At 44.2% G+C, this 20,360-nt stretch overlaps 1 protein-coding gene across 1 annotated transcript; it reads right to left on the reverse strand.

Moving 5' to 3' along the window:
- Positions 1-1,342: 1,342 nt before the first annotated feature.
- On the reverse strand, positions 1,343-12,721 carry DDX20 (DEAD-box helicase 20). Its single transcript, XM_004769778.3, has 12 exons — positions 12,623-12,721; positions 12,095-12,440; positions 11,550-11,644; positions 9,279-9,447; positions 8,544-8,658; positions 8,280-8,422; positions 7,999-8,137; positions 7,844-7,902; positions 6,323-6,405; positions 5,657-5,762; positions 5,438-5,539; positions 1,343-3,163 (listed from the first exon to the last, which is right to left on the reverse strand). Exons 2-12 carry the CDS (start codon positions 12,393-12,395, stop codon positions 2,004-2,006), a joined length of 2,472 nt encoding a protein of 823 aa, XP_004769835.1. The 5' UTR covers positions 12,396-12,440; positions 12,623-12,721; the 3' UTR covers positions 1,343-2,003.
- Positions 12,722-20,360: the final 7,639 nt, after the last annotated feature.

Genomic DNA, 20,360 nt, shown 5'->3' on the forward strand with positions numbered 1-20,360 from the left:
GTGAGTGGTGGACAGTAAATGACAATGGCCGTGGATGTTTGTGGACAGCCCTGGGAGTAAATGTTTGTACTGCCTAGCTAAGTATGTATACAGGAAAGAAGAACTTTCCTTTTAAAAAGTAAATACGTTTCTATCTGTTAACAGGATCTCTTACCACAAATCCAGTTCACAAAAAGGTTTGGGACCCAAATGCATCATCATGAAAGGACTGCCCCAGAGAGGGAATGAAAGAATGTGTACAGTTGGCCCCTCTCATCCACAGAGAATGTTCCAAGATCCCCAGTGGACCTTGCCTGAAACTATAGATGATACCAAATCCTATATATACCCACATTTTTTCCTGTATATAAATATATACATATATATACACGTATATAATAAAGTTCAGTTGATAAATGAGGCCCAGTAAGAGATTTAACAGTAATAATAGAACAATCACAACATACTACAAGTTACATGACTGGTCTCTCAAAATCTTGCTGTACTGTACTCACCTTTCTTCCTGTGATGCTGGGATGATAGCATGTCCATGTGATGGTGAAGGATATAGGCATTGTGACGTAACATTAGGCTACTACCAGCCTGACAATATGTCAAAAGGATCGTCTGCTTCTAGACCACAGTTGACTGGGGGGTAACTGAAATCGCAGAAAGCAGATTCCCAGATAAGGGGGAACTGCTGTAACTTCCAATCATATTTTTTTTCTAACTTGTAATTTATAGATGCATCATCTCAGAAGAATGAGATGTTCCCCACTGGGTGTCATTAAAAGTAAAAACTGGGAGAAAATTTAAATTAAAAACATTAAAAGTAAAAACCGGGGAAATTTTAGAAGACATAAGATTAGGACACACTGTGCGAAGAGTTTGAACAGAATGAATTCAAGCTTCCGAAAAATACTTAAAGAGCTAGAACTTTCCCTTAGCCCCCCAGCAGAGTAGTGCCGTTCTTAACCTGGCTGGGTTCCATACATGGGCTTGAGAGGGTCTACGAACCTCTTAGAATTACACATACAGTTCCTGTTTACAGAATGGAACTCCTCGAATCTATAGCTTTCATCTCAATCATAAAAGGGTCCCAGAACCAACAAAGAGTAAGAGTTACTCCTTTTCTTAAATAAGGGGCACCTGGGTGGCTCAGTGAGTTAAAGCCTCTGCCTTGAGCTCAGGTCATGATCCCAGAGACCTGGGATCGAGCCCCATATCGGGCTCTCTGCTCAGCAGAAAGCCTGCTTCCCCCCGTCTCTCTGCCTGCCTCTTCCCCTACTTGTGATCTCTGTCAAATAAATAAAAAAAATCTTTAAAAAAAAAAAAAGAAAAGAAACAAAAATAAGACAATCACTGATGATCCTGAGCTATTTAATACACAGTAAAAACATAGACAGCTTTCACAATCTTAAAAGACATTCAAAAGATGAACAATAAACATGTCAATAAACATTTGGCTAAGTTTGCGATTTCATTGGTAACATATTTTTACTGGAAGCAAAAAGCAGGAAAGTACCTTTGGGAAAGTCTGAAGCAGTATTTAGTCCTTCCTGCCTAAACATAAAAGGCGAGGGGATTTTCTGATCTATCATGCTACAAATTTCTACAAGAACACACTTCTATGGAAATACAGTCCAAGCCTTTTGTCAAGAACTCCACAGCATAAACTTGACATTATTTTTAAAATCTCAACTGTTTTTATTTTTTTAAAGCAAGCACTGGTATAGGTCTTTTTAAATGTTTCTTTTTCAAATGGTTTAGAGAAAATGCCATCCTTTCACTCTGTGTTCCCAAAATTTTCCTTCAAGAATCTGATCTGTGAAGTTTCTTTAAAAAAAAGATAATGTACCTGGTCAGGTAGGTCAAAACAATCTGAAAAATAGAGGTGTTCCAGCGGGAAGCCTCAAGACTTTTCAAATTCCTCAAAACTGCCACTCTACTATAGGCCTAGGAGGTTGGCTATCCAAAGGTATCACTCACTGGTATTTCTGGATGGTGCGAGGTGCTGTCTACAATCACTGGTTGCCTCGCATCATTTCTTGGAGATAAACGGTATTCATGTGATAAGCTGCCATCCAACTTGGATGCCTCTGAGCATTCCAGTAATAGGACTGAGAAGCAGCAGCATAGTATTCCTGCCATGCCCTGTAGTAGGCCCTCCAGTACTCCTCGTAATCCTGATAGGTATCCGAAAAACTCGGATGGGTTTCCCTGTGGCAGTCATACCAACCATCATCCTGAGGTTCTGCCGGTACACGATAGGAAGACCGCCTGGGAGGGTTTCTCCGGCTTTGCTTGGCTCTCTGGTTAGCCCCCTCTTTATGCCTGGTCTTTGTCTGGATTCCAGGTGATTCTTGATACTCTGCTGGATTAGGGGTGTCGTTTCCATTCAGAGGTTGTTCCAAAGAGATATGACCATCCACAGGAGTGGATTCTGAGTCTTTCAGCTGAGTATCTGAAGAGCCTTCCAAGTAGGACTTATTTCCTTTGCTCTGGGAAGAAGTCCTCGAGCTGTAAGAATCGCTGTCACTCTCTGAGTCTCCAGACTGACTACTACTTGCCAGTATCGCCACTCTCTCCTCGGGAATTCTATTTCTTACAAAACCATTCTGAGGATTCACAGTCTGATCCCCAGGCCCCGTGTAATGCCTGATGATTTCCACAGGTTTCTCTAACCCCTCTTTAATATAGTGTTCATAATCCTCTACCAATTCTGTAAAAGTCAAAGAGCATGGCAGATGGATTTTAAAGGAAGACAGACAAGGAATTTTGGGCAGTGACGCAGGTAAAGCTTCTCTGACCTGGTGCTTATCGGTAGTGTTTTCAACAGAGATCTCAACAGAAGACTTCATAGGCTCTTCCAGTTGTATGCCACTGCCCACTTCTTTTGGTGACATTGCTTTTTCTGTGATTCTACACTCTGAGTGGCTTTTCACAGGAAGCTTCTGTTTAGTATTATTTTTTGATTTGACTACTAGTGAAGATACAGAAGTATTTCTAGATGAAGCCACGTGGTTACCATGAGTTTTGTGAGTTTGAAAGGTTCTCTCCACTTTTTGGATCTGCTTTTTTAAGGGCTGGGTAGGTACACTTGCTAAGCCATACATATGCATAGCTGCTTTAACCTCCACGTCCCAATCCAAACATTCTTCCATTAGACCAGAAGGAATGGGATCTACATAAAAGGAACAAAAGAATACTTTAAAATTTTGAGCTGCAAATCTAGACCAGCAATTTTTGAATGACTTCATAAAGCCTTCCATGATCAAATAAGGTTAAGAAATAAAATATACTAATAATATACTGAGAAGATTAAGGAGTACATTATATTAGTATTTCAAATGACCTAAATAATCCTTGCAGTAAAGAAATATGCCCACAAATATGCAAGACCCATCCCAAACCCACAAGCAACATCTCCCCATACCTCCCACTCAAAAATAACTTGGGCTAGGAGTAAGATTCAAGTCTGCAACAATTCTCCCAACTCCTCCCTTTTATCTCAATAATGCTGACAACAAAACAAGATATTAGAAAAGGGATTATGCTCCCCAAAGCTTGTCAGCTGGGAAACAGTAAAACTACAACTTCGCACCCAAGTAAATCCGCCACTCTATACTCCCAACAGGAAGAAATCACTGCCCCCAACAGTGAAGAAAAATCTCTAGAAGGGAAAAAGTTAGATGACTGCAAAAAAGATCTATGGTCTCAATGGCACGTCTGAGTTTAAAAAAAAAAAGTTGCCAGCTCTAGTTCTCTGAATTTCCTATTCCATCCAGGTGGGACAATTTGCTCCTACCTACATACTCTGACCTTCCCAAAGTGTGATCAGTTTTCATCTTAGGCAGACAAAACATAGAGACCTTGCTGGTCTTGCTGGTTTGTTGTTGCTACTGGTGCTCACGTGTATGTACCCACAACCTAATCCCTCAGATCAGGACTCTTCAGCTGGGGCTCCTGAACCCTGGCTGAACAGACCCTCTGACTAGAGCTCTAAGGTGATATCCCTTGCTTGCCCATACCTATCAAACAGGCCAATTTCTCTCCCACTCCTGCCACAGGTACTTCATCTGAGCAGTCTACTGTCTTAAAAGTTCCCACTCCAATATAAATCTAACACCACAAATATACTTTCTCATGATTTCAGGGCTCTATGAACACTAAAAAAGATCCAAATGTGTCCTTTTCCAGTATCCAAAGGCAAATTTTCTTTTTATCACTAGATGCTATGATACTGAATCCTACACCAAAAGTCTTAACCCTCTTATACCAATTTTCAATTTATTTTTTCCACATTATAATCATTTGACAGGTTACCAATAGACTTACACATAGAACTACATACTATAGTGTCCTAAAACTGACAGAGAACCTAAAGACCATTTCTAAAAACAAGTACTTTCTAAACCAGAACACAAGTTTGGAGCAATTAAAGAAATTTGGAAAAAGATCACAGAATGAGTAATTACAAAGCCAAAACTCATTCCCAGACTTCTGCTTAATCTAGCTTTATAAAAACCACTAAAGGAGTTATATATAAATTAGTAAAATATTCCATACTGTATTTATTCAGTAACTATGTATCTGATATTCTACAAGATCATGTATATGTTATATATGTTTATATATATATATTTACACACACATATGTCCATATACACATGTATATACACATAAACCCTATAACACTGCATACATTATCATACATAGCAAATAAACCACATTTCCACATGACAGTTTTTTAAAAATTTTCAAGAGACCATTAATAGTTTCAGATATGCAGTTTCCAAAGTGGAAAAAAAAATGAGCTTGACAAATGATTAACTAAAATCAAAAGAGAACATTTCAGAGATGCCTGGCTGGCTCAGTCAGAAGAGCATGCAACTCTTGATCTCGGGGTCTTGAGTTCAAGCCCCATGTCGGTGTGGAGATTATTCAATAATAAATAAATAAACTTTTTAAAAAAGGAAAAAAAGAGAACACTTCAAAATTTTCAAAAGAGCATTCAAAGATACTACTCCTTCTTCATGATCATGAAGGAGAATATGGCAAGAATTACCTTTAGTGACAAAAGTAATAAAATATATGCCCTGTTATATAAAAGGATAAAATGAAATTACAAGGTTACAAACTAAATATGAAGTAAATATGAAGCCAATACAGTAGTAAAACATTTTTCATGTGCCAGGAATTAGCTTGCAATCTTCTCCCTGTTGCTTATGAGCTATAAGAACTTAGGCAAACTACTTAACTTCTCAATGCCTTGATAGCCTCATTCACAAAAAGTCGGTAATAACAGCAGACCCTTCACAGGGCTGTGGTAAGAATTAAATGAAATAACATACTGAACGGAACCCAATATCCTAAGTACTCCGTATCAGCTATTATTTTTATGCCTATAGCCAATATGATTATTCTTTTGACAGCAAAATGAACAGACAAAATATACCTGGTAAAGGCAGAAGGTTGATGTTACATTTCTGGGCTATTTTCATCATCACGTTTTCTTCTTCTCCCCGACAACAGTAGGTCACTGTCAACCCCAAAGTACCTAAAGTACAGAGGGAATGTTATGCAGTAGATCAGTTTCATGTAAGTGACGCTCCACTGTCACATCTACAATTCTTCCTCCTAAAGAAAGCAGCCAAACTTTTTTTTTTTTTTTTACCAAAACGGCCAGCTCTGCCAATCCGATGCATGTATGTCTCCCAATCCAATGGTACATCCAGATTTACAACCAGGTTCACCTTCTCAGCATCAATCCCACGGGAAGTCTTGAAGAAGAGAACAAGTGTCTGCATTAACTGCTACACTGGCATCAACACACATCCGCCTGTTCTGATATAGCCAACAGCCAAGTTAAGAAAAGGAGGATGAGGGTGCCTGGGTGGCTCAGTGGGTTGGGCCACTGCCTTCGGCTCGGGTCGTGATCTCAGGGTCCTGGGATCGGGTCCCGCATCGGGCTCTCTGCTCAGCGGGGAGCTTGCTTCCTCCTCTCTCTCTCTGCCTGCCTGTCTGCCTACTTGTGATCTCTGTATGTCAGATTGAATAAATGAAATCTTAAAAAAAAAAAAAAAAGATTTAAAAAAAGAAAAGGAGGATGATCAGGAGCAAAGGGAATTCATTTCTAATGACCAGTTTCAAGAATAAAGATGAAAATACAAAAGACTTTGAAGAAAGCAAATTCCCCAGCACTGGAAAGAAAATTCCCTTCTGATATTCTTATCGATTCTTATCAGATACACCCACATAAAATAATAAATGAAACCTGTGCATCTGATAAAAGAGCCCAAGTCAAGATGGCGTAGTCACCCAAACTGAAAAGGTGATTTACCAAATCTGTGGAAATGAGGACTCTGCAATGAAACTGCTTCAGTTTGGCCATAGCATCAAGACGCTGATTCTGATTCATGTTGCCTAAAAACACCCCAAAAGAAAGTCATATAAGAACAAGCTAACACATATTTATCAAATCCACAAAAAGCAGAAATTGTAACTATCAGTCTTAACACTTGAAAAATACACCAAATGAAGTTAATTTTCTCCTTATATGCAATTCTAGGTTAAGAACTAGTCAGAATCTTTTAAAATCTGGTAAGGCAGGCAACTTGAAATTCAAAAATTAATTTTAAATGGTGACTAGGTTACTCCTGCAGATATAATATTTTATCTGCAAAGTTACATATGAAGTAGAATAATTCTTAGGAAAATAAAATTGCTATAATCAGCTGTTTATAAATTTAGTTTAGATACATGATCTATGGTCAAAATATTGTCCATTAGAGAACATTCTCCCCAATATCTCATGACACACAATGACTAGACAATCTTAGGCTAACAGGTTAAAAACTAAGCTATCAATGAAAACTCTAAAAAGGATCCCACTGATCAAAAATTCCTTTAAATCTTTCATTCCTATTAGGTCAGCAGTAATAATTTAGCTTTATGTCAAAAATGAATCATCTTGGGCACCCAGCTGGCTCGGTGGATAAAGCATAAAACTCTTGATCTCAGGGCTGTAAGTCTGAGCCCTACATTGGATACAGAAATTACTTAAGAATAAAATCTTAACGGGGCACCTGGGTGGTTCAGTGGGTTAAAGCCTCTGCCTTCAGCTCAGGTCATGATCCCAGGGTCCTGGGATAGAGCCCCGCACTGGGCTCTCTGCTCGGTGGGGAACCTGCTTCCCCCTCTCTCTCACTACTTGCCTCTCTGCCTACTTGTGATCTCTGTCAAATAAATAAATAAAAATCTTAAAAAAAAAAAAAAAGAATAAAATCTTAAGGGGTGCCTGGGTGGCTCAGTGGGTTAATAAGCCTCTGCCTTTGGTTCTGGTCATGATCCCAGGGTCCTGGGATTGAGCCCCGCATCAGGCTCCCTGCTCAGCGGGAGTCTGCTTCCCCCCACCCCCTCTGCCTGCCTCTCCACCTACTTGTGATCTCTGTCAAATAAATAAATAAATAAAATCTTTAAAAAATTCATCTTTGCCTTCCACAAGACCTTAAAGCAGTTAATTCAGGCTCAGTTCTTAACATTTTTACAATGATTACAGAAAAAGCAATCTATTTTTCTCTGAAGATGACAAAGACAAACTTTATAAAATTATTAAGTTCTTCACAGACAATTCATCCCAATTTTCTAGTTTCATATTATATACCAAGTTATTTTTTGAAGAACAAGAATACCACTACATCAAATCCCAATATAAAATTCACCTGGAACTTCCTTTACTCTGAAGACTCAGTGTAACCTCACATTCATAAGGCAACTCACAAAGTACTATTTCCTCCTCCTGACTTTGGACAGGCTTCAAGTCAAAATACTAAACACTGATTAAAGTAAAAGCTGAACTTACCTGAAATGCACTCAGCAGGAAAGCCTTTAGAAGAAAGGATATCTGCCAAATGTTGTGCTCTATGAAAAGTAACATAGAGGGTTATAATTTTATAAATACAACCCTAATACCTTTTATTTCACCAGTACCCCAGGTGACCCCTTAAGGTACATTACCTGCTGTGCAAATTAGAAAAGACTAAGGCTTGATTAAATGGAATTCTGCTGAACAGTTCCTGTAAATGCTGAGCCTTTTCCTCAAAAATCTTATGGGCCAACGGGTATGAATTGACAATTTTGTAATATTGCTTCAAACCTACAAAGAAGTCAAGTCTTCTATTAAAACAAACATATTTGCTATATCCTAATAGTAAATATGAAAGCAACAGTCAACTAGGCATGGAAAAGATCCAGAATATCACAAACCAGGAATCTAAGTATCCAATACCTATACTCACCTATGAGACTTGGATCACTGGAATTTAGTCTTACAAAAGTGGGATCTCTCATGTACTTTGTCAAAGCATTAGCCAAAAATTCAGGGTAGGTAGCTGATACCGCCAACATCTGTTTACTGGCAGGCAAGGAAGAATAAATCCAGCTGTGAAACAGAAGAGAAATACACACCATGGAAACCAATCACAGTTAACTACCACCTGGAAAAGCTAAAAAGAGACACTTTAGGACACCATTTTAACAGTCAAGCAAGTTATTTCTCTTACTTTATTTGCTCCTGGAAGCTGCCTTCTTCTAAAAGCTTATCTGCTTCATCAAGAATAAACAGACGTACACTGCCTGGATTCAAGTAGTCAAGTTCTATCAGTTGTTTAATTCTGCCTAAATTCCAGAAAAAAGCATATTGAAATATTTAAGAGGCACTAAATGTATGCAAATCTCAGCCAATATTGTTACCCTACTTACTCACAGGTTATACTGCTGACCTTCTTGACCCGACCCTTATTATTACATATTTAAACACTGAACCACAATCAGAAATTGAGTTCCGATCTTGGCTAAATCCATTATTTTTTTCTCACATTTCACCACCAGTAAGTATGGATCATAACACTGTTCCCATCAAAAGACTTGAATGCTAAGACCCTGAATACTAAATTCTGATAGGAGTGATTCGTGAATGAATGATTAATAGAGGAGCAAAGAATCCCAATCCATGGCTTAGAAAGGCTTTGTGAAAATCACTTCATTCCTCCTCTTCTCAGAAGCCAATTCTATACATGTGCTTAAACATCCTTCGGAATGGAGATTTCCTAAGTTCTGTTGGTAATCCAGTCATGTGTCTGTATCTTACTGGTCTAAGCCTCTTCATTTACAATATTCAAAATAATTATCATATTTATTAAAGAGTCCCATATTCTTACCTTAATTATATCACTTCTATGAAATGAAAAGTGTTCAGTTCCTTAAAAGCCCCAGTTATGAACAGGGTGATATCTTACCAGGAGAGCCAACAGCAATATGACACTTTTTAAGTCTGGTTTTGTCTTGTGATAATGGAGTCCCTCCAATAAAGACATGACACTCTAAGCCTTCCATTTTTATTCCAATAGCTGTAATAACAGAATGTATCTGTACAGCAATTTCTCTTGTAGGAGCCAAGATCAAAATCTAAAAAAGCATAAAATATATATACCTTTAACAAGTCAGTGGAAGAGGTACATGTGATTGGCACATTCATACTGCAGTAAGCTATTTTTCATTTAAACGATCATTTTAAATGATGGGTTTTTATAGACAAGGGAAGCTATTCCATTCATTCACCTATGTGTTCATTCAGCAAATATTAAACAAAAACCTACTTTACGTACTAAGCAATATGTAAGTTGCTGTACAGTCAATGGTCAACAATAGACAGTCCAGGGGAGATGGGTGGCTCAGTCAGTTAAGTGTCTGCCCTGGACTCAAGTCATGATCTCAGGGTCCAGGGATCAAGCCCCACATCAGGCTCCCTGCTCAGTGGGGAGTCTGTTTCTTCCTCTCCCTCTGCCTCCTTCCCATGGCTCATGCTCTCTCTCTCTCAAATAAATGAATAAAATCTTTAAAATAAGAAATAATACACAGTCCTTGTTCTCATGGCACTTTCATTCTGTGTAAGAAGATACACAATAATCAAACATACATAAATTATGACATACAATGAAAAGTGCTACTAAAAAAATCAAACAGGGAAAAGAGAGAAGTGACAAGAAAGGAAAGGAGTTATTTTAAATGGGGCAATCTAGGCCACTAAGAGAGTAACATTTGAGCAGAGACCTAAAGGTACACCACAGACTAGAGCTAGCTACGTGACACCTGGGGAACTGTTCTCAAGAAGAGAACAAAGCAAATGTAAAGGCCTTATGACAGTAATGTTCTTAGTGTACTAGAAGAGCAGCAGGGAGGCCATGTCACTGGACCAAATCAGGGTCAGCTATCTAGGTCCATGAAAAAGGAGGCTTGAGACTCAGAGTGAGAACTCTGCAATGTAACTATCAACCGAAGGACAAGGTAAAATGACAAGTTCTCAGCTATGGGAAGAAAAAAGTTCCTTAAAAAAAGCAAAAAACAAAAACAAAAACCTAGAATAAAATATGCCAAAACAGTTAACAGCAGCTTCTTTCTAAGTAGGTAAAGAGTACGTGCCATTTCTTTGGTACTTCTTTCTTTTCTGAATTTTCCAATTTTCAAAAATGAATATGTATTATTTTGAGAACACAAAGATCTGACAAATTTGGTTTATGGAACTTATTCAGCGTTTTGGCATTTCCACCTACTGCCAAATTGTCAGAAACCAAAATCTCGAATACATCTCAAATTCACAAGTAGAATAACTTAGGTCCTTGGGAAGCAGAAGGATTTCCTATGTGCATAACCCAGAATTTGGTGGTTGTAAGACTCAAAAGGCTTTGGATATGGATGTACTGGCACACTATTTATACATAACATGGGCAGAGCCAAACTTTGAGACGAACCCCAAAACTAAATCTCTTATTAATTTGGGTAAGGCCATCTTCAGATCTACTCCAAGAGAACCTAGAAGATGGGAGATCAACAGGACACACTCACAGAGGCTCTCTCTAAGAATCACCTGCAGTTACCAGCAACAGCCAGAGCACCATGTTACCATCAGTCACACCAAATACTAAATCCTACAATTGAGTCAGCAAGTAAAAGAATAAAGAACTATCTGTATTTTCAGGTAATGAAAAAATTGACACCCATGGCAGACTTAATCTATTTAAGATGCAGTAACAGAAACTTCCAAACTTCTAACGCTCATAACCAAATCCTTGGTCACCATCCACACCACCAAGCCGCTCCACAGTTTTTTTGTTTGTTTGTTTTTGGGTTTTTTTTTAAAGATTTTATTTATTTATTTGACAGAGAGAGATCACAAGTAGACAGAGAGGCAGGCAGAGAGAGAGAGAGAGGAGGAAGCAGGCTCCCTGCCGAGCAGAGAGCCTGATGCGGGACTCCATCCCAGGACCCCGAGATCATGACCTGAGCCGAAGGCAGCGGCTTAACCCACTGAGCCACTCAGGTACCCAGCTCCACAGTTTTAATGTCTACTTTACTTCTATACTCTTCATATGGCTTAACTCAATCATTCATCAAATTCACTCATCAAATTCATCTCTTCTGTCTCTCAGGAGCTACTGGTACTGCATCCAACCTGTGATAAAATCCACATTACATCCCCTCCTCCTCTGGGTTCTCAGAGCTACACTCACCTGGGTACTCAGGTTTTCAAGAACCAGCGAGTCCAAAGCAATGGTAGAGAACACACAGGTTTTCCCAGTGCCAGATTTGGCTTGAACAATTAAATCTGAGGAGGAAAAATAAATGAGTAAATAATAAAATGTATATATACATATATACATCTGCATGCACATATATACATATACATGCACATATATCACTAGCCAGTACTGACTAAAAAAAGCTTAGATACCAACATGAAATCAAAGAACCAGAAGGGTCTCCAAAGAGGACCCAGACGGCACCTTCGTTTTTAGTTCAAAAAAGCATGAGGTCATATCCAGAAACATGCCTCTTCCCTGAACCTCTACCGTTCATCTTCTGGAACTGAGAGCCACCGGTCACCGTGCAAAGGGCAGTAACCATCTTCCAAATGAACACCGCGCCTCTGTTTTACAAGAGAGGAAACTGAGGCTCGAAGGCGCACAGCGCCTGGCCGCAGGCAGAGGCCTGCACCGGCGGCCGCCCTGGGGCTCCTCCCGGACCCTCCCGGCAGGAGCACGGCCCCCGCCCTCACCGAGCCCGCAGCGCCCCAGAGGGATGGCCTTGAGTTGCACCGGCGAGGGCCTCTCGAAGCCAGCCGCGCGCAGCCCCTCCAGCACCGGCCGCGACAGCAGCAGTGACTCGAAGTCGGCCGGCTCCGCCAGCAGCACGTCCCCGGTGCGGGTCCGTGGGCCGCTGACGTCGTGAGCCGTCCGCAGGCCCCGCACCGGCCCAGGGAATGGCTCCGAGGCCACGACCTGTGAGGCCACACGCTCCGCCGGCATAGCGGCCTCCTCCGTCGCTAAGGCCGCTGGGGCTTCAAACGCCGCCGCCATCGTCGCCGCGCCGCCGGATCTCGCGATACTTAAGAAGGAGGGCGCCTAAGAGCGAGAAGAGGAAAAACTTTATTGGCAGTCCTCCCGAGGAGACACGGACACGCTTGACCTGGGAGATGGGTGAAAGGACGGAAGCCGGAGGTTTAGGAAGTCTCGGAAACAGCGACAACGACAAAATATGTGGCCCGAGGAAGGCGGGAAGAGGGAGGAGAGGAAGGCGAGGCTACCGGGATGCAGCCGTGGGCGGCCTGCAGAGGGCGCCGCGCGCTCACGGTGGGGGCACCGCCCCGCCTCCCGGGCCTCCGCGGGCGGTCGGGCCAACCCCGCGCCCCCCCCCCACCGCCACCCTCACAACGCGGGCTTTGTGATGCGCGTGGGGCGTCACGCTCCCCGCCTCCGGGCCGCGGGGGAGGGCGCCGCTGCCGGGCCTGCTTCCGCCCGCCCGGAGCTCCGAGCACAGCCAGACCGGACTTACCGGTTATCCGGTCCGAGCCTGTCCCGGTATCGCTTCACTCATCTCCGTCGCCAGCCCCAGCACCTGGCGCACGGAGCTCGCATATCGTCCGCTGAATTGCAGCCAGTTCCGACTCACACCTCCCAAGGCCCTAGCTCGGCCTCAGACCGCTCTCTGAACTTGGATGTGTACTGTACATCCGTCTGCCTTCTCAGCCGCGCCCCTCAGAAGTCTGATGGACATCCCAAATCTATCGGGTCATCTGGGCGCTGCTGCTGTCCCTGGCGCTATGTACCACCATCTCAAGAGTGACAACTGACAGTCTTTGCCACTTTCCCTTGCTTTAGGTCTCTGCTCAAATATCGTCTTTTCCAAAGAGGTCGTTTCTGAACTATTATTTTTTAATACTTTGTTAAACTAAATTGAATTAGCCAGCATATGATACATCATTAGTTTCAGATACAGAGTTCAGTAATTCGTCAGTTGCACAGAACAGGCAGCGCTCATCACATCACCTGCCCTGCTGAATGCATGTCACCCAGTTACCTTAATCCCCACCTACCTCCCCTCCAGGAACCCTCAGTTTGTTTTCTATAGCTAAGAGTCTCTCATGGTTTGTCTCCCTCTTTGATTTCTTCCCATTTAGCTTCCATCCCTTCCCCTATGATCCTCCGAACTGTTTCTTATATTTCACATATGAGTGAAACTGTATAATTGTCTTTCTCTCACTGACTTTTTTCGCTCACCATAATATCCTCCAGTTCCGTCCATATAGATGTATTTTAATTCCAGTAGAGTTAACAGTGTTATATTAATTAGTATCAGGTGTACGATACAGGGATCAACCATTCTGTACATTATTCAGTGCTCACCATGAGAAGCGTACTCTTTAGTGTCCATCACCTATCTCACCCCTACTTATTATCATCTAACCTAGTTCCCCTATCTCCTCCACTACCCCACCTTTTCCACCACTCTCTGTTCCCTTGTTCTGCTTTATTTTTCTTCATGGTATTTACCACTACCTGAGATTGTGTTTATTGTCTTTCTCCCCCCACTCTATGAGGACAGGTACCTCTCTGGTTCTCTTCCATATTCCTAATAGAAACACACACACACACACACACACACACACACACACAGAGAGAGAGATCTAAAACATAGTAAGTGCTCAACATTGAATAAAGAGCTCCTGTGACCAAGTCTTAGTCATAATTTCAAATTTAAATATTTCTGGACCTAATCTTACTTGCAATTCCAAACCAGATATCCAGAAATATTCTTTTTCTTTTGTCCTTATATCATCATTCTGATCATTATCTCTCTCCCTATTTTCACACGTGCACATACCCAGAATCCAAATGACTTGGGGGGGGGCATGCTTTGTCAAGGTAATCCCATTTGAAAGAGGTCCCAATGATATATTTTGCATAGAAATTTAGAAACATTGAGAATATGTCAACTGTCCATATGAAGGGGGGGGCTGTTGGGAGAGGGCACTGAATTTTCCAGGCTTTCTCGTAGTACCCCTTCCTCTCATTCACCTAACCCCCACATTCCACACCTGGGAATTATTCTAGACTCCACCATCTACCGTCCCTCTCCTTTTCTAACAATGACCTGAGGGCAGGTAATTTGGCCTCCACATATTTTATTCATTGCTCTGTCCAGTCTCCATGGCATGTGTCCTATTTTAAGCCCCTTTATCATCCTAGCTGTTGAAACAACCTCCTGAATGGTCCCCTAGACGCATTTGTGCTCTCTCCTAGCCACTCAGCCCACAGGTGCTGGAGTAATCATTCTTAAGGGCGTATCTTAGGTTGTTTGGGTCCAGCTTCAGATCCTGTTCCTTTTTTGTTTCCCACACCCCCACTTCACAGTACAATAACTCCAGTCTTGCTCTCTCCATGTTCTGTTTACTTATTTCCACGTCTGTCCCTCACTAGGAGCATCTCAAGGGTGGAAATTTTGTCACTTTGTGCTCTCCCAGCACAGACCCTTGGTGGGCCTAATAAACAGAGTCTTGCTCAAAAGTCTCCACAGTCTCCATGCACATAGCAGTAGTTCTGTAGAATTCTGTAGAATTTGTGCCCGTCACTGATGAAGCAGCCAGCTCTCATCCCCAAAGAAACAAAAAGACTGCTTTTCCAGAGAAGAACATTTCCAGTTTTATAGGCATTCTGTGATTGTGTCTGTTGTTTATGATGTCTCATGGACACAAATACTGCAGTAATGTTATGAGGAATAAATTGTATTGCTCCAGCTAAAAACACAAATCAATAAAATGTTTTCCTCGGTAGCGAAAGATGTTAATAATGTTGTTGGCTGTAACTTTTCGTGCCATAAAGGTAAAACCCAAAGGTAAGAGACCATTTAATAACTGGGTAAGTTGTGAGGATAACATACACAGTAAGGAGTCGGACTGTTGCTGTGTGCCTCCTGGCCTCCCCCAGGGTAAGATCGCACTGGGACCTGGCCTTTTCTTATGCTCTTCTGTCTACCTGAAGGGCTTTCCTCACCTTCTATATCTGGGAGCTAGAGAAGGGAAGGATTTCTGTGCAACGAAAAGCAAGTAAATTGTTGACTTGGGATGCATGCTGAAGATTATCTAATGGTCCTATTCATCATTTCCCAGTGGAGGTTTCTGTACCAGTGGAGAGGGAAACAATGGAAATAGAAGCACACCCTGGGTGTTGAGGATCCATGGGGAAAATGTAGAAAGGAAAAGCACTATTGGTTTTGTTTTTTTTTTAAGATTTTATTTATTTATTTGAAAGACAGAGATCACAAGTAGGCAGAGAGAGAGAGAGGAGGAGGAGGAGGCAGGCTTCCCGCTGAGCAGAGAGCCCGATGCTTAATCCCAGGACCCTGGGATCATGACCTTAGCTGAAGGCAGAGGCTTTAACCCACTGAGCCACCCAGGTGCCCCAGCACTACCGTTTTTATAGCAACTTCTTCTCATTTGACCTTCAAAGCAACAAGGGTAGGCAATGTTAGTTGCATTCAACCCCCAAAATCTCTTATTCTTTCTTTAGACAGACCTCTTCTGAACACTGAGTATGAATCAGCCACATGAGATTGATACAGAAATGGGACAAAATAAACAGAGCCTTGCCCTCAAGGAGAAACATACACGCAAACAGGTGGTGCCCATCAGGGAGGAAACATGCAAGTAGCCCGAGGTGGTGTAAAATCACATGCAATCCTGACATTTTTCAGGGCCTTAATTCAAGTGTGGCTGTCATGTGGGAGAGAGAACTTCTGAGAAATTAAGGAAAATGGCTTTTGGTATAGCTTTTCTTCTTTACGTCCTCCTCATCTCCACCCCAAACCAAAGTGCCTGAAAGCGTGCATCGAACTATGGGAAAAACTCCATGCACGGATCACTCCCTACCTAATCCCTGGGGTCTAGTACTTCTACCAAAAAGGCATCACCAGGAGGCAAAACTCAAGTCCCATGAAGCACTGGGGGCTCATTTTCTGAGCCAATCCTGAAGGATGGATAAGGAGTTCATCAGGTAGTGGGGGTGGAAGGAGAGCTCACCAAGCAGACAAGTCAGAGAGATATTCTGGGCAAAGGGAACAGTTTGTGCAAAGGCGTGGAAGCCTGAGAAACCATAAGAGTTTAGGGAAGCCACGAGCTTTAGTGCGAACGGAGGCAAGTGTGGCAGCAGGTACCAGGAAATGAGCCTGCCGAGTTATATTGGTCCCACATTACGGAGGACCTTGTCTGCGACCATAAGGATGATCAAATGAGCGTGCTGTGCTCTCCCAATGCATGGGGGTAGGGAGGTCTGTTACATAACAAGAGAAATAGGGTTGGAAATGTGGATGGGGCTCGATTCATGGCAAAGCTGAGGGATTTGGGTTTTAACTTGCAGGCCTCAGAGCATCATCTAAATTTGGGATCTAATTGGAGGCAGATGACTGCAGGGCCCACATCACACACTGTTTCTCGCACCTGACAGCTCCTGGGTGTTTTAGATGTTGGCACACTGCTTTCCAAGGGTCAGGGCTTACCTGCGTGCTGTTTATCCAGGAAACTGACTCAGCACACCTTCCCTCGCTCTCTCTCCCAGACAAGGGGGACCTTGCCTCCTGCATTCCTCCATTTGTCTGCTCAGTGCACTGGTACCATCAATAAACTTCAGTTACTCGAAGATTATCAAGGCACAATATCTGGCTGTCTGGACGGAATTTACTGTTTCATGATCTGCTCAGTCCTGTGTGGTTACCTCCCAACAGGGAGGTTAACTATATTTACATGTGCCCCTTGGCTGGGGGGGTGACCCTATGTTCAGTACCTTTGCAGACAGGAATTAGGAGGTGGGGAAGCAGCCAAGACCTAGCCCCCCCACTGCACCCTGCCTAGCCACATCCCTCCTTGGGCATTAGCCTGGCAGGATTTTAGAGAAAGAACCCCAGGTCTTCCTCCCTCTCTCCAGACCTGACTTCCCTCTGCGCAAGGCTCACGTTGATTAATTGGCCCTTTTACTACCACGGCCTCAGCCTTTAGGGCAGAGGGCGTCACGTTTGCTCTTCTCCTTGTGAGAATGGGGGCCCCATTCATTCTTGTCCAGGCAACATAATAAATAACCTGCCCCTGTTGGCAGGGAGTTTATTAGAGACTGATGGGACATGTAACAATAACTGGGGGGCTGTGATTTATTAGGTAGGGAGGTTCGCGGCGTCTCCAAAGACCGGGAATGTGGAATTTAATTGATAAAGCGGCTGTCAGCAGCAATGAGATGCACTCAACAGAATATGCGTTTGAGGGATTCTCTCTGGAGCTGTCAGGAAGGGCTTCTGCTAATCATATTCAGCCCCTGCGGATGGTGGTGTCTGTCTGCCGGCTAGGCGCGTGAGAGACAAATGGCAGGGAGGGGGGCTCAGAAAGGGGCCCGGGGAGGGAGGCACCTGTCAGTTGCCCGGCCCAATGGAAGAATGTGACACAAATGAGCAAAGGGAAACAGGATTCCCATCACCGTCTGTGAGGACTCCCCTTCCGGAAAGGCCTTTGTCTCTCTCCTGCGAGCTGCTCTGGAAAGCAAGAGGTGCTGAGCACCCGCTTCCTGGAAAAGAGGGGAAATGAAAGGGTGAAGTGGCAAGAAGAGAGCTTTGTTCTGGAACTCTAAACTCCCTGCGCCCTGAGGTTTCTGCCCCAGAGACCCCTCTGTGGCTTTCCAGTCACTGACCCTCAGAGACACAACACACACACACACCGCCATGCCCCATGGTCACCCAGCTGCCCCCGCGCCGGTTATCACGCAGCTTCCCTCCAACCCCTGGTTCAGGGGGCAGCACCTCCTGTCACTGTCGCTTTCACGTCAAGAACAGAGACTCAGAAACTCGGATGGAGGGAGACTCACCTTTTGTTATGATTGTCTCCTGGCTCTGGGGCTCCCAGGATCCAGGCTGAGAACCTGGAAGTAAATGCCTGTGGTGTTTCCTGACAATAAGGGGGGGATGATGGCACAGCTCTATCCTGGGGCAGCCTTGAGCCTTCCCAAGGCAGCTCTGCTCGAATTCTCTCAGCCCCCGTCCCTCGGGCTGTTGCTCAGCCTTAAACAAGAGCATGGAAGGCCCGAGAGGGGCTCTCTCAGGCCAGGCTGCTTGCCTCCTTTGATCCTCGTGCATCTATTCTTAGGTCCCAGGAGACTGGCCTGCCTCCTTGTTCCCTTCAGGGAGAGAAGGGGAGGGGGAGGCCAGAGCCAGGGAAAAAGTAATTGTCACTGTCTAATCTGAGCCTCGGTGGTGACACTGAGGGACCCCGGCGCAGAATGGAGACAGCCACTGGTTTGATTAAATCAAACCTCTCCCGCAACCTCGTTAAATTAAACTGACAGGCCGAGAGCTGAGCGGGAGGGCAGAGGGATCATCGCCTCCGGTGGGGGCGGAGGAGGCCCGGAGGCGAGGTTGGTAAGAAGATCAGAGGGTGGCGGGAGCAGCAGCCTGCCCTTTCCCTTATTTGCTGACTGCGGATAGATGAGATTTGCGAAGGTGCCATGCTTACGGACCCATCTGAGCACAGGCTGTGAGGCTGACACAGGGGCAGACAGCTGCCTCCCCGTAGCCCCTGCAAACTCCCTTGGCAGTGGGGCCTCACATTTGTAACAGTGCTCTTGACATTTCAAAGGGCCTCTACACAGCTAACCTTTACAACAGGCAGGGAGCAGAGGGATTACCGGCCCCACTTTGCAGTTAGAGAAACTGAGGCATGGAGCCTACCAGAGTCAGCAGAAATGGGCAGCAGAGCCTGCCCGAGACCCCAGGTCTCCTGCCTGTGGCTTCTGGCCCACATTGCCTCCGACATTATGCCATATGGCAGAATTTCCCAGGATTTAGTCCCCGGACTGCCATTTCTTCTCCCACCCACCAGAGAAATGTAAAAAACACACGGCTTGCTTTGTGGGCCGTCGGCAAAATGCCAGTTCCCATTTGGCTTGGTGCAGCCCACCTGCAAAGCACACATCCAGCTTCCAAAGGTCACGAGGCCATTCTGTCACGCTCACGTCACCCACCCACACGCCCAAGCTCTTCCAAGCCATTTCCACTTTGCCTAATTATAATTCAGGGCAGGGGGGTAAGCCGGAGAGAGACTGTTAGCCACACCAGCCAGAGCAATCATAGGAGGATAACACCGATACCCTGCTGGCTTCCTCACCTGTCACCCAGTTCCTCACCTGCCAAAGCTAATTTTCCACTCACCGGTGGGTGAGAGCTCATTTCAGAGTGTCTGAGCCCACACACACACACACACACACACACACACACACACACAGGCTACACACTGCCATTGTGAACAGAGCACTGCCTCACCCACGATGCCCTTGTCCCCACCTCGGGCGCACGCCAACGATTTCTGCATTGACATCTCCAGCCCTCCCCATCTCTGTTTCCGTAGTGAGGACACCAGGACTGGGATGCTAGTAGGGGCAGTGCACACTGGTTGCCAGAGGGCACTGCGGGACCAGCCTCCTCACACACCAGTTCATGATCAAATCCTGACACAGGATGATAGGAACAGGAGAAAGGGGAGAGAGAAACAGATTTCCAGCCACCATGAAGGATGCTGGGTGAGAGTGGGCATGAGGTGGTAACGTTTGCTTGATGAGGACTTTGGTTTCACCGTGAACATCACCCACGGTGGGGGGGGGGGCATGTGTTACATGTCCCACTGGATGCTCTTTCTCTGTGGATACCACAGGATTCTGATCACCGCTCTTGACCTGAGAAAGACAGGAAATGGCAGGTGGACAGGTAGGTCGAAGGTACTTAAATAAATGTCACCTGCCTCCGAAACGCATCTCTGGTGTCATTAACCACACCCAAAACCAACATCGCCAATCCATCTGAACTCCTCTTAGGCAAGGAGTTGGATTCCTCTATAAACACCTGCCCAAGTGAGGGGAGGGGAAGGTCGCCTCACCTGGGAGGTAGGGAATAAAAACCACCAGGTCCGGCCTCCTATGCTGGTTCTGCCATTAGCGACCTGGGGGATCCAGGGAAGT

Source organism: Mustela putorius, unplaced genomic scaffold (assembly GCF_011764305.1).
Source record: "Mustela putorius furo isolate JIRA1106 unplaced genomic scaffold, ASM1176430v1.1 tig00000585_pilon_pilon_pilon, whole genome shotgun sequence".
Taxonomy (NCBI): Eukaryota; Metazoa; Chordata; class Mammalia; order Carnivora; family Mustelidae; genus Mustela; species Mustela putorius.